The 13,837-nt window shown below is 33.2% G+C and overlaps 1 protein-coding gene across 1 annotated transcript; it reads right to left on the bottom strand.

The window, feature by feature from the left end:
* Positions 1–6,154: 6,154 nt before the first annotated feature.
* LOC18028555 (uncharacterized protein Mb2253c) lies at positions 6,155–7,318 on the bottom strand. Its single transcript, XM_006414338.2, has 6 exons — positions 7,301–7,318; positions 7,138–7,191; positions 6,822–7,058; positions 6,620–6,727; positions 6,372–6,423; positions 6,155–6,245 (listed from the first exon to the last, which is right to left on the bottom strand). The coding sequence occupies exons 1-6, from the start codon at positions 7,301–7,303 to the stop codon at positions 6,214–6,216; spliced, it is 486 nt and encodes a 161-aa protein (XP_006414401.2). The 5' UTR covers positions 7,304–7,318; the 3' UTR covers positions 6,155–6,213.
* Between the last annotated feature and the right edge of the window lie 6,519 nt (positions 7,319–13,837).

Genomic DNA, 13,837 nt, shown 5'->3' with positions numbered 1-13,837 from the left:
ACCCTGCAGACTGGTTCCTTGCCCGGCTTTGCTACGCCCCACGCCGCCTCTGCTGCTAAGACGAGCACCCCAGCCGATGTAAATGTCTTTCCCAAGAGATGTTTCCGCCTCTTTCGCGCTAGGTGAAGCCTGCTATCCCCCAGATCTCGGCTTCTACTTCGCCGACCCTCGAGAATGCTGCTGGTTCAAGTGTGTCTGCCCTAGATCTGGTATCGAAAACCTCCAGGAGCGAGCTTGTTAAAGGCTCGAACCGCCTTATGACTAAGAAAGGGTCTCCTTTTGTTCTTGAGTCTTGTGAGATCTGTGTTTCTATCCCAAACTCTGTCATCGAAAAGAATGAGCACAAGTGGGAAAACTTCATTATAGGTCAGTTCCACAGGAAAGCTACTTCTCCAGAAGCACTCTATGCGATTGCTAATGGCATCTGGAGAAAGCAATTAAGGAATATTTTGGTATCCAAACTATCTGCAAATGTTTTCCTCATTCACATCACATGCTCTGTCACTCGTCAACGGGTTTTGGAGCAGAGCATGTGGTACATCGAGAATCAGTATATGTTTGTGGCTAAGTGAAAGCCTGGGCTCCAACCAGAGTTTCTTGAGCTCACCTCCACCCCGGTTTGGTTGGATTTTCATGGTGTTCCTCCGCAGATCTTCTCGGAAGAAAGACTTGAGTACATTGCAGGAACTATTGGAGAGCCACTCTTCCTTCACCCCTCGACTGAAAACATGACAAATTTGGAGGTGGCGAGAGTCTTCAAATTATTGACCCATCAAAGCCGCTCCCAGAAGCTATGAATGTCAGATTTGAGTCGGGACACATCCACCGTATTGGAGTCTCAAGCCCATGGCTCCCTCCAATTGCGAGTTCTGTAAGGAAGTGTGTCATTCCCTCAAAAGATGCCCTTCTGCTCCCATTACTTGCACTTCTTGTACCGCCACCTCTCACGCTACAAAAAACTGCCCTCAAGTGAAGAAGGAAGCAGTCATCCCTGATGAGGGAAAACCCGGCAAGAAGAGGAAACCCAGGAGGAAGAAGACTTCAGCTAGAAAAGCAGCTCTTTCTGGAGTTGGATCTGACTCTGGGGGCACAATAGAGGTGGACACTGGATTGGAGAACCTCCTAAATACTTCTCCTTTCTATGTTAGCCCGGATAAAGAGAAGCTCCCCTTTGAGATCTCCTCTTCCTCCTCTGCCTCATAATCATCCTTTGAGTCTGATGAAGAGTCATCAGAATTCTCAAGAGGAGGACGAACCCCTAGAAGATGAGAACTTGGCGCAGAACTCCTCAGCGAGAATCCTAGTGGAAAACTCTATCCGAACGTAGATCTGAATAGCTTCTCTCAGGTCATTTCGAAAAAGAATAAGAAGCTGTTAAAAAAGCTGGAGTCAAAGAAACTGTTAGAGCTGCAAAAGCAGCGAAGGCAAGAGCTTCTCCGGAGCAAAGGCTCCAAACACCGTCCCTCTCAATGATAGACACCTTTTGCTGGAATGTAAGAGGGTTTAATAACTCTGTTCGGCGAAGAAATTTTAGGAAATGGTTCAAGATTTCCAAAGCTCTTTTTGGTAGCTTTATTGAAACTCGGGTGAAGGAACATAGATCTCTTCAGTTGCTTCGGTCTTCTTTCCCTGGATGAAGGGCTGTATGCAATTATGAATTCTTTACTCTTGGGCATATTTGGGTGATCTGGAATCTTGCTGTTACGGTCAACATTCTCTCAAAGTCAGCACAGACCATTACCTGTCTGGTGAAGCTCCCGCATCTGGTTTCTGAGATCGTGGTAACCTTTGTCTACGCTTTTAACTGCAGTTATAAAAAACATAGCCTCTGGCAGGAAATTTGCATTCTCTCTGCTGACTCTTGTATCTTGGAGAAGCCGTGGTTGGTTCTAGAGGATTTCAATCAGACTATTGACCCTGCTGATGCATCTTCTGGTGGCTCTTGTATTATAGGAGGAATGGAGGAGTTTCAAGATTGTATTTAGTCTACAGGTATCTTCGATCTCCTCTACAAAAGAAACACGTTTACATGGTGGAACAATCAAGAGAGTAACCCCATTGCCAGGAAGATCGACCGTATTCTGGTAAACAACAACTGGTTGTTGGCATTCCCCTGTCTTTTGGTATCTTTGGGGACATGGAGTTCTCCGATCACTGCTCTAGCTGCGTTAAAATAGCAAATCAGAACGGCGACAAAAGAAAGCCTTTCAATCTCTCGAATATCCTTATGCATCACCCAGATTTCATAAGCAAAATTCAGGATACCTGGGAGAGGCTTGCTTTTCACGGCTCAACTATGTTTGTACTCTCTAAGAAGCTCAAGTTCCTCAAAAGAACTATTAAATCCTTCAGTAAGGATCACTTCTCTAACCTGGAGAAAAGAGTACAGCAAGCGGTTCGACATCTGAAATCTTGTCAATCTGGAAAAAGAGGCACACAGGATCTGACTAAAACTTGCTAATGCAGAAAAACGATTCTTATGCCAGAAATCCAGGGTATCTTGGCTCAAGTGTGGTGATCTGAATACAAATTTATTCCATTGCATGGTAGCTGCAAGGAGGTCATTTAATCAGATTCATTATCTCCTTGATGCAGGAAAATAGAAAGCCATTATGTTAGCTTTTTTTGCAGAGCTGTTTGGAAATCAGGCTGCTCCGCTCTCTACCACGAGCAAAGTCTCATTCATTCCCTCCAGAAGTTTCGGTGTGATGATCATATGCGAGAATTCCTAGCAGCCTATATCTCTAGTGAGGACATCAGAACTGAGTTCTTCACTTTCCCAATGAACAAATCTCCAGGTCTCGACGGGTTCACTTTGGAATTTTATAAGAAGATGTAGAGTGTTGTGAGTGACCAGTTAATCACTGCTCTTAAAGAGTTCTTCTCCTCTGGTCGGCTCCTCCGGCAATGGAATAGTACTACTATCACTCTGGTATCAAAAAAAGTTAATGCAGAGAAGGTTACTGATTTCAGGCCTATATCTTGCTGTAATATGCTCTATAAGGTTATCTCCAAGCTGCTCGCCTGTCGTCTCGAGTCCATCCTTCCCAGCTGGATATCACCTTCTTAATCTGCGTTTGTTAAAGGCCGACTGCTAACTGAGAATGTCCTCCTCGCTACTGAACTGGTCCAGGGCTTCGGGCAAAAGAATGTATCACGACAAGGCGTCCTGAAAATTGATCTTCAGAACACTTTTAACACTGTGGGATGGGACTTCCTTTTAGAAGTACTCAAAGCGGCAAACTTCCCTGAGAATTACATCAACTGGGTGCAACAGTGCATTACCACCACAGGCTTCTCCATCAACGTGAATGGTTCTCTCTGCGGTTACTTCAAAGGAGGTAAAGGGCTGAGAAAAGGGGACCCTCTATCCCCTTCCCTATTTGTTATTGCTATGAAAATCCTCTCTCGGTTGCTTGAGGCCAAATTTGAAGATGAAACTATTGGGTACTACCCTAGGGCAAAGGATCTGAAGATCTCGAGTCTTGTGTTTGCTGATGACCTCATGAGCTTCTATGACGGTAAACCATCCTCTCTCCATGGCATCACAGCTGTTCTTGACTCCTTTAAAGACCTTTCTGGGCTTGAGATAAACCGGGAAAAATCTGGAGTATACATCGCAGGATTATCCTCAGCTGAGATTGCTGAAACTGAGAAGTTTGGTTTCGTTCACGGCTTGTTCTCTTTCCTATACTTGGGACTGCCTTTTCTCCACAGGAAGCTGTGGAGGTCTGACTACTCTCCCCTCCTAGATCAGATAAAAGTTCGGTTTAACCATTGAGAAACGAAGACCTTATCATTTGTGGGCCGACTTCAGTTAATCTCCTCATCATATACAGCACTGTAAACTTTTGGTATCCTCATTTATGCTTTCGAAATGCTGTCTAAAAGCCATTGAGCAGCTCTGTAACAGAATCCTATGGTCCGGTGACATCTCAAAGTTTGGAGGAACAAAAGTTTCATGGCAGCAAGTCTGTTTACCAAAATCAGAAGGTGGTCTGGGATTAAGTAGTTTATGGATGTGGAATAAAACTCTAATCCTTCGGCTTGTCTGGCTTCTTTTCTCTAACAGAGCCTCTCTTTTGGTTACGTGGAACCACTTTCATAGTTTCAAAATTTGAACTCTTGGAACTCTGAACCAGCCGATCATCATTCCTAGATCTGGAAGACTCTCTTATCACTAAGACCGCTTGCCAAAAGGTTTTTGAGGTGCCAAATTGCTGATGGTGAAACTACTAGTTACTGGTATGATCACTGGTCCAGTCTTGGTCCCTTTATGGATGTGATTGGTCCGCAGGGTCCCTCTTTCACAGATATACCTGACTCCGCAGTTGTAAAACATGGTACTGGTTCTTCTGGTTGGTTCTTACCGTCCTCCCGCACTAGGAATCTTTCGCTTGCTGCGCTCCGGGAGATGTTGTTAGACACTCCGGTTCCTCTTGATGGTATGGGTTCGAACGCCTATGCCTGGCATATCGAGGGTGATTCCACCTCAGACTTTTCTATGAAGCTCACATGGGAGCAACTTAGGCTTTTAGGAACCCTGTGCCCTGGGCTAAAGCTGTTTGGTTCAAGGGATCTACTCCGAAGCATGCATTTATCTTCTGGGTTGTAAATTTGGATAGACTCCCAGTTAGAGCGCGTCTTGCTGTTTAGGATTTAAACGTTCCAACAAACTGCTGTATTTTTCATAATACCCTGGAAACTCGGGATCATCTCTTCTTCCACTGTGACTTCAGCTCGGCTTTGTGGAGAAGAGTCTTGCCTCGGCTCGGGAAGACTGAACCCTCTTTCGCAGATTGGCATGAGCTTATGATTTGGATCTTCACCCTCTCAGGTGACCAGAGTCTCGCGCTTAGACGCCTTGTGGTTCAGTCTGTTATATTTCATCTATGGAAGGAGCGGAATAATAGGCTACACAACGCTGCATCCTTTACCATCTCTGCTACCTTCAAGCTGATTGACCAAAATATTCGTGACAACATTCTTGCCAGGATACACCTAAAAGCTTTTAAAAGCCTTCCCTTTCTATGATTCGTCATTTGCCTATGAGTAGAGTTTCATAGTTAGGCCTATTTTCTTTCCCTTGTTATTTCAGATTTTTTTTTTTGGTATTTTGTAACGATTTGCTCTGTCGGACAGTTTTGTAGAAAATTTCTAGCTTTTGGTAAATAAAATTCACATTTTATCAAAAAAAAATCGATAAATTTTTTAAATTAACGAATTTAAGAGAGATTACAGCATGCTTAGGTTTATATTTTATAGGCTACTAGAAAAGAAAGAAAGAAAAGAAAAAAAAAACTGTAAATAGTTTTATGTAGTAAATGTAGAAAAGTAGTTTGTTTTCCCTCTGTGATATATATCTTCTTGAATTTGGCTTTTTCTGTTGTTCAGTTGATAAATTTCGGTTTCTATTGGTTGTAACAATTTCACTTCATTACTAATTTACCCTCCCATGTGTTCGTTTAAGTAGTTAACGTTTTTTTTTAGAAATAAAATAAAAACATTTCTTTTTTAATTGGAAAATACTTAACATAGAGTAACTCAACTAATATATGGAAAGATAATTGTCTTAAACAAAGTTATGATTAATTAGCGTGGGATTAGTAGTGTTAAGTTTCCTGGACTTCCAACTTAAAACCAATTGGCCATAAGTGGAGAGGTCCAAATTCCTTATATATTAGTGTTAATCCCTTTAAACTTCCCGATGTGGGATTCTAACAAGATTAGTAGTGGGTAGAATTAATTAAAATCATAGATAGCTTCATTTGTGTTCAACTTCGTTCGCTTTCAACTTCGTTCGCTTTCAACTTCGTTTCTCCTTGTCTTCTAGCTCGCAAGAAATCCATGTGTATATTGCTTGAATTTTGGTTATTGCTTGAATTTTGGTTTGGTTTCAACAATTTCACATAATTACTACTTTACCCTTACATGTTTAGTGTGTCGGCTTTGAATAAATGAGAGGACATAACAAGGAAACACTAATATTCTAAAGAAGTTAAAACCATTATCATCTGGAAAATCCATTGAACAGAATTTAAGAGCAAGAGAAGAGAAACATAGACATGTTCTTAGGAATCCAACAGGCTGGGGACAGAGCAAGAGAGAGAGAAGAAAATGTTCACGTTTATAGCAAACACTTATAAAAGACACGATCCGAGAAACAAGAAAACAGGAATATTACTATTTCTATGTCTATAGTAATCTCCTCTTCTAACCGCCTGCAATCTCTTTCGTTTGACCCTCTGAATACGAATCAAGCAAAGAAAAGAAAAAAAAAACACAAAACCCTTGTTAGCTTAAGATCCACTTAAAAAATAAATAAAAGAAACTAGAATCCATATTCGTTTTGAGATCACAAACTAACTCACCTGCGAGATGGATCGCATAGTTAGCTTGAGTATCAGCATCAGAATTGAACTCCTACAAAGCAGACAGCTAAACAATTAATTGTCATCTCTAAATCCAATGATCCTAAACTTTCCAAACCCAAAGAAATTCGGTTCAAATTCACAGTAAAACTCTGGAAAGAAGAACCAACAACATGATCGGACATAATGAGATTGTTACGAAAACCAACGACTGAGTGGATCAAACAAAAAGGGTTTGGTGGCTTTACCCTGTCAACGTGTTGAATATCGAATGATTTAAACTGACTCTTAAGCTCCTTGGCCTGGTTGCAAAGCTCAGCCATTTTTGGGTGTTTGGTTTCCCATGCATCTTGAACCTGTTGCCAAAACATTGTAGATACTAACACAAATGTTTGGAACAAAACCAAAAAAAAAAAGAAGACGATACGGTGAAGTGAAGTCTATCGTCACCTGCTTACAGACAAGCATTGAATCTCCCTGGACGCGCACATTTGTAAATCCTTTCTCAAGAGCACACTTGAGACCAAGATTCAGAGCTCTATACTCTGCAACGTTGTTCGAGGCAGTGCCCACACCCTCACGTAAATAGCAGAGCACACTTTTATCTGGAGCACGAAGAACAGCTCCCGCACCAGCTTTTCCTGGGTTTCCTTTCGAAGCACCGTCAAACTCGATAGTAACTGAATCCTGGAGGCCAAGGATAGATTCCGATGATTTAAAGATATTTATTCAGTTTCATACACAACCTTAAAAATCATGTTTTTACCATTCCTTGTGGAGGTTTGTTGTTAGTCGCTCCTTGGAAAGAAGAGGGTGGTTGCTGAAATGTAAAATCAAAAGTCAGAGAAGTGAATTATAATAGAATATAGAAGAAGAAGAAGAGAGATAAAGGAGAAATGAAAAAAAAAAAACGATAACAGCTCTGCTACCATGAAAGTAGATGAATTCCCCTTGAAGGGTTCATTGTATATACATGGCTATATAAAGCCAAAGTAGTTACACAATATCTGGGATTACATAAAAGATATTAACAGATTCTATCTAAAAAAAAGTAACCGAATATTTTATATTCTATCAAATTATGGAACTATAATACCTCAACTAAATAATTTTGGAATACAAAAGGAAACTAAGAGTGATAGAATATATATAGGATATTCTGTTACAATTGTTGTAGATTTTACTTAGATAATATGTTAATATCTCACTTATCTGTATCCCTGATTTTGTGTAACAACTCTGGCTTTATAAGCCGCGTTTAATGGATCAATCCTCCCAATAGGAATTCCCCATCTTTCAAAGAGTATAAATGTTTTTCTTGTTTATCAGTCTCTCATAAACAAGATCAAAGATTCCGCATCTAACCTAAACAGGAGGAATGAGTTTCCCAAAAACATTAGTTTGTTCCCGGGCAGTATTCTTAAAAAACTAGTTTATTTATACTAACAAATAACAACAGGACTGCGAACAAGTAATCGTACAAATGCTACATCATGTATACCATGCATTTATATATATTACATATTATTAATGTTTAACTATAGCTTTACAGCCTTACAGTGACTGCTCATAAACAATACCCAAAAGAAAGAAATAAATAAAGTGTATTAACAAATGATCTAATTAAGATGGAAAACTGAGATAGAGAGGGATAGGATTTTTGGCAAGGGGGGGCGAATCCCATTTATCGGTCATTTCAGGATAATAGCGATTAAAAACATCATTGAGATTCTTTGTAGTATTCACTCGTTCAAGTCTTTTCTTTATATATGTCCTTTTACTGAAATCGCTTTTGAAAAATTTATCCGCTTCTAACCTCTTAAAGTATTTAAATTTATTCATATTTTATAAGTGTAAATCTGATCGTCTCAACGGAAATTCTTGAATTTCAAATTCAACTATGCAATTTTAATACTGACAAGTGAAAATATATAGTAAATTTATAAACAAAAATAATAATAATAATAATGCTAAAATACCTTGTCGCCCTGAAGAGAAAAATGTTAAATGTGGTCTCGCTAGCGAACCCTTTGATTTTCTTCTCTCGCTAATAGATAACATGAAATAGTTGAACATGAGATTTATTCTGAATATTTTATGAAAATTATGTTCTTATACTCCTTTTAACTAACAAAGTCGTTCAGGCTTTTTGGAAATTAATCCAACTAAGTTCAACAGTCTTCTAACAAATCAAACAGTTGAATATTATTGTAAGTAATCTAATATATGAACCAAAACTCTGTATAAATATCTGAAAGCTAAGCATTATTTTAAACAAATTAGCATGTCACGATTTCCAAAATGACAAACTTTGATCAATGTATCATGTATGTCATGTATTGACCGTAGTTGTTATACAAAAGTTATCACAATCTTTAAATGAAAAATATTTTATCCAAAGAAACTAATGTATTCGTCATATACGTTTTTAAAAATGTGAAATTAAATTTTGGAAAGTCGATCATTTCATATCTCTTTTACTTATAAACGTTCTTACTAATCTTAAACTTGGTTTGAAATATTGATTTTTTCATCATAATTTTTATATTGTACATTACCATATATGTTGATTTTAACATTCCATAAAAAAATTTTACAAGGTTGCATATCTTTTCTGTAATTCATTTTTTCCTTATTTTTCTCTTACAAATATTTGAGAGATTTCCATATTTTTATGATAACTTTTTTGTAATTATCCGCATAAAATATATCATTTCTATTTAATTATTATCCTTTTTCTATGACCTGAAAGTTTTCAAAACCTTTACTATTTACGAAGATGTCGGAGCAAAATTTGAGCAGTATCATGTTGGACTAAATTTGTAGATAACTATAGATGAGGGTTTAATACAATTGTTAAGGATGTCAATGCATCATTTATTCGAGAGAAATTAAATAATTATAATATGAGGTTAGTAACATTTAATCGAATTTGAGCTGCGATTCAAAGATTGAAATTTTGATACCGGTCACATGTATCTGATTCTGTCGATTCTTCTATAAAACCATTCAAACATTTAGTACAAGGTATCCATAAAGCTAAAAATACTACAAGCCAAAATTCAAATTATGTGATCAAAACTAAAGTGATGAGTGAAAGAAAAACTAAAGTGATGAATGAAAAACATAAAATATGATATATTGATCAAACTAAAGTGATGAGTAAAATCTAGAGTAGAGAGAGTATGATATATAAAAGTTCTTTCTATAAAACCATCCAAACATTTAGTACAAGATCTTCATAAAGCCAGAATTAAAAACAAACAAGTAAAATTCTAATTATGTGATCAAAATTATATTTTATAAAGCCTATAAAAGAAAAACAAGTGATGAGTGAAAGACAAAAAATGATAGTATGGTATATGAAAATTGTTCTATAAACTCATTCAAACATTTAGTACAATGTATTCATAAAGCCAAAAATTAAAACTAACAATATTTTATGAAAAAAAAAAACTAAAGTGATGAGTGAAAGATAAAAAATAAAATGATAGTATGAAAATTATTTTATAAAACCATTCAAAATACGTATTACTGAGACCCATGAGGTTGCATCAAGACTCTAGAATATAGACATTAAGACTCTAAAAGTGCTTCAAAAGGTAATATACTCTTAATTTTAAAGTCTAAATATATTTTTTTCCATGTATTACGCGTACTCTAATCTAATATTTAATAAAACCCAATTAATTAACTCATATTTTTAATAAACTCAGAAAATCTAGTTAAGAAATGGGACCTCACTTTTTTTAATTAATTAATTTCTTTGATTCTCGAGTTTAGGTTCGAATGGGACCTCACTTTTTTTAAAAGCCTAGTTAAGAAATAATATAAGTTAGAGACAACATAGAATTGAACTTGTGATAGAAAGTTAGTAAAATATATTATTTTTTATTTTTATCAAAAAAAAAAGAAACATAGAAAAATATATATTCTCTAAAATCAATATGCTAACCGCTAAACCAAATTTTTGTAATTTTGCGTCCCCAAAAAAGTAATATAATTGAGGAGCCTATCGCAAAAGCTTTGTTTGTTATACACGGTCTTGAGTGAGAAGTTTCGTATAGAGATTTATTCTGAATTAGTGAATTTTTTGTTCTTTTACTCCTTTTAATTAACAAATTCGTTTAGGCTTTTTGGAAATTTTATTTTAGCAAACATATTAAATTTTATCTAATATGATATGTCATCTGATTCAACATATTTAGACGAATTGATTAACGGAATTAGAGTAGGAATAGTTAGATTACCCTATTTAGATCAACAAATTTAGATTAATTAAGCCTAGTTTTGTTTGAGTTATATTCCCCTATTTAGTGTTTGAATTTGTATAGCGCATTAGTTCATGTCCATTTCTTTTTTTCTAACAGGGGTTTAGTTCATGTACATATCTTAATGGGGTGTTTATAAATCATGCATGAATTGATATTTTCTCCAACTAAATTAACCGTGAGAGTTTCAGGTTTTCGATCCATATTCTTTCCCCCTATTTGAAAACAGTCTTAAATATTTCGACTTAAAAAATAACTCTCCAACCCCTTTCTGTATATTATACATCTTCACCACCTTTTTGGTATTCTCAAGCAGAGCCGTTCCTTATATCTTGAAAAAACATTTAGGGTCACAAATTTATTAACTAGGTTCATGTATCTTATATCTAAATTATTTAACTTATATTTAGTTATGTTCTATTAAAATTAAAGCATAAATTTAAAATAAATAAAATTTAAATTCATTAAAATATAGTGATTGACTTCTTAATTTTTGGTTTATGATTTAATCATCTTTAAACTAAAAAAATACGTCAATCAATTAAAAAAGGAAAAATATTTAGAGACCAAAAATAAAAACAATAATTAATTTTTTTCAAGGAACTGAAGAACTATAAAACCACAAGACACAAAAATAAATAATCATTAATCGGAAAAATAAGAGAATATTAAAATTAGAGAGAAAAATAATCAAAAAGAATTATGATAGCAAATAAAGATACAAAATTTTAAAGATATTGACTGGAAAATAGATTTAATGAAATATATGTAATAACAAAAAAAAATGATAAATTGAGAAAGGTTAATTGTTATATGAGGGTTTAAATGAAAAAAAAAATCAGAAAAATATATGAAAGAGGTTACGAAAATTATAAAAAAGATGTAAAATAGCAAAAAACAAGTTATGAAGTTAAAACTGAAACCACTATCTTTAATAAAAACGTACAATAAAACTAAAGAAAATCCATTAAACAATATAAATAGATATAAACTATGTATAATTTAAAATATTAAAGCATAAATTTGTTAAAGTATGTGATTTAATTGTCATCATTGAACTACAAAGATAGCTAAATTAACAAAAATGATGAAAAAATAAGTTTTGAGACAAAAAAAAATAATAATAATAACAAAAGTCAAAAAGATTTTCAAGCAACTGAAGAACAAAAACAAGAGCTATTAAACTACAACACATAAAACAAAAAATTTAATAAATAATCGAGTAGATAAGAGAATATCAAAATTAGAGAGAAAATAATAAAAAAATATGTCAACAAATAAATATATTTGGAAAGATGGATTCAATAAAATATATGTAACAACAAAATAATTGTTATGTGAGAATTTAAATGAAAAAAAATTTAAAAAATGGATGAAAGAAGTGACTAAGATCATAAAAACACAAAATGGTAAAAAGCAAGTTATGCGGCTAAAACTAAAAAAAAATATGTTTTAAAAAACAAGCAACTAAAGAATAAAAAATAAGAGAAAAAAATTTAACACCAAAAAATAAATAAAGAATAGAAAAATATCAAGATATCAAAAATAGAGAAAAAATAAATAAAAATGAAAAGAAAAGAAAAAAATATATATGGCAACAATTTGAAGATATCAGTTGGAAAGATGGATTGAATGAAATATGTGTCATAAGAAAACATGAAAATGATAATTGAGAAAGTTAAAATTGTTGTTAGTCAGGATTTTTTTTTAAAAAAAATTCAAAAACATAACATATAAAAGAGGTTATTAAAATTTAAAAATAAAAAATATATGTTGAGAAAGTTAAAAATTATTGCTAGATCAAAATTTAGATCAAAGAACTCGAAATTTGGAAGAACACCTACTAGATTTTTGAAAGAAAAAAACAAATTATACAAAAAACAAAAAATTGATAATTTATATAATTTCTAAAACATAATAAAATAAGATCTGTGCGTAGCACATGTTCTCTCCTAGTATATATATAAAATTTGTTCAACTCTCTCCATATGAGTGACACATCAATATTTAAGAGTTAATATGGAAATGACATGTGTTATATTTTAAATTTAAATTATAAATTTTAAGGAAACTTAATCAATAAATTTTAATATTAAGTGTTAAACCACTCAAAAAAAATAAAAAGTTTTTTATTAATTAATTCTTAAATAACATTTATGTAAATATTAAACAAAAAATTAAGTTATAATTAATTAAAAATTGATATTTTAAAAATAAATTCTTAATTTTAAATAATATTATATTTTAAATTAATTGATTTATAATAATATACTAGCACATAAAAAATAATGATCAAATATATAAATTTGAAATAGTTGAAGATAAAACTTATTTGAAATTTCAGTTTTTAAAAAGTAAATTAATTAATAAATTTTAATATTTAATTTTAAACCACTTAAAGAAAAAGAAAAAAAAAATATTTATTAATTGATCTTAAATAAAATTTATGTAAATATTAAACAATAATTTATATTATAATTAATTAAAAATATTGATGAATATTTTTTGGTATAAACTTTTAATTTTGTAATGATATTATATTTTAAATTGAATGATTTATAATAATATATTAATACATAACAAATAATGATTATATTTTTAAGGAAAATACAAAAATATATAAATTTGAAATAGTTAAAATAAGAAACCGCACGTTACGTGCAGGTATTCACATAATATACATAATTAATGAGGTAAATACTGTTGAGTTTTGTCTTTGAGAGAAGCCCATATACTAGTATTATAGTTAATAATATTTATTTTTATAGATATTCATAAATGAAGAGATAAATACAAACATAAAATTAAAAAAGAAAAGAAATTTAACTATAACTTCAAACAAAAATAATTAAAAAAGTTGTACCTCCAATCAATTATGTCACAAGATAAGTTAAATGAGTTGGTTATTATATCTATATAAAGAGAATTGGTGAAATAACTCAATTACGTGAGTTTAGTGAATGATTTTCTAGGAAAGAAAGAAAAAAATTATGTTTTAAATTTTTTTATAATTTCAGTTATTATTACTTTTGTGTACATTTGAGATGATATTTTTATACTATTTTTTTTTATAAAGGCCACATTTGTTTAATTGGCATAAAACCACCTTCAGATCTAAGCATGGCACTGTTCCCAAGCAATTATTTCGGTCAGAATTTTTCTTGTTCGTCTTCCCACTATGTCGTCGCATACTTC

This window comes from Eutrema salsugineum, unplaced genomic scaffold, assembly GCF_000478725.1.
Source record: "Eutrema salsugineum unplaced genomic scaffold, Eutsalg1_0 scaffold_1, whole genome shotgun sequence".
In the NCBI taxonomy this organism is placed as follows: domain Eukaryota; kingdom Viridiplantae; phylum Streptophyta; class Magnoliopsida; order Brassicales; family Brassicaceae; genus Eutrema; species Eutrema salsugineum.
This window is presented reverse-complemented; position numbering and strand designations above follow the sequence as displayed.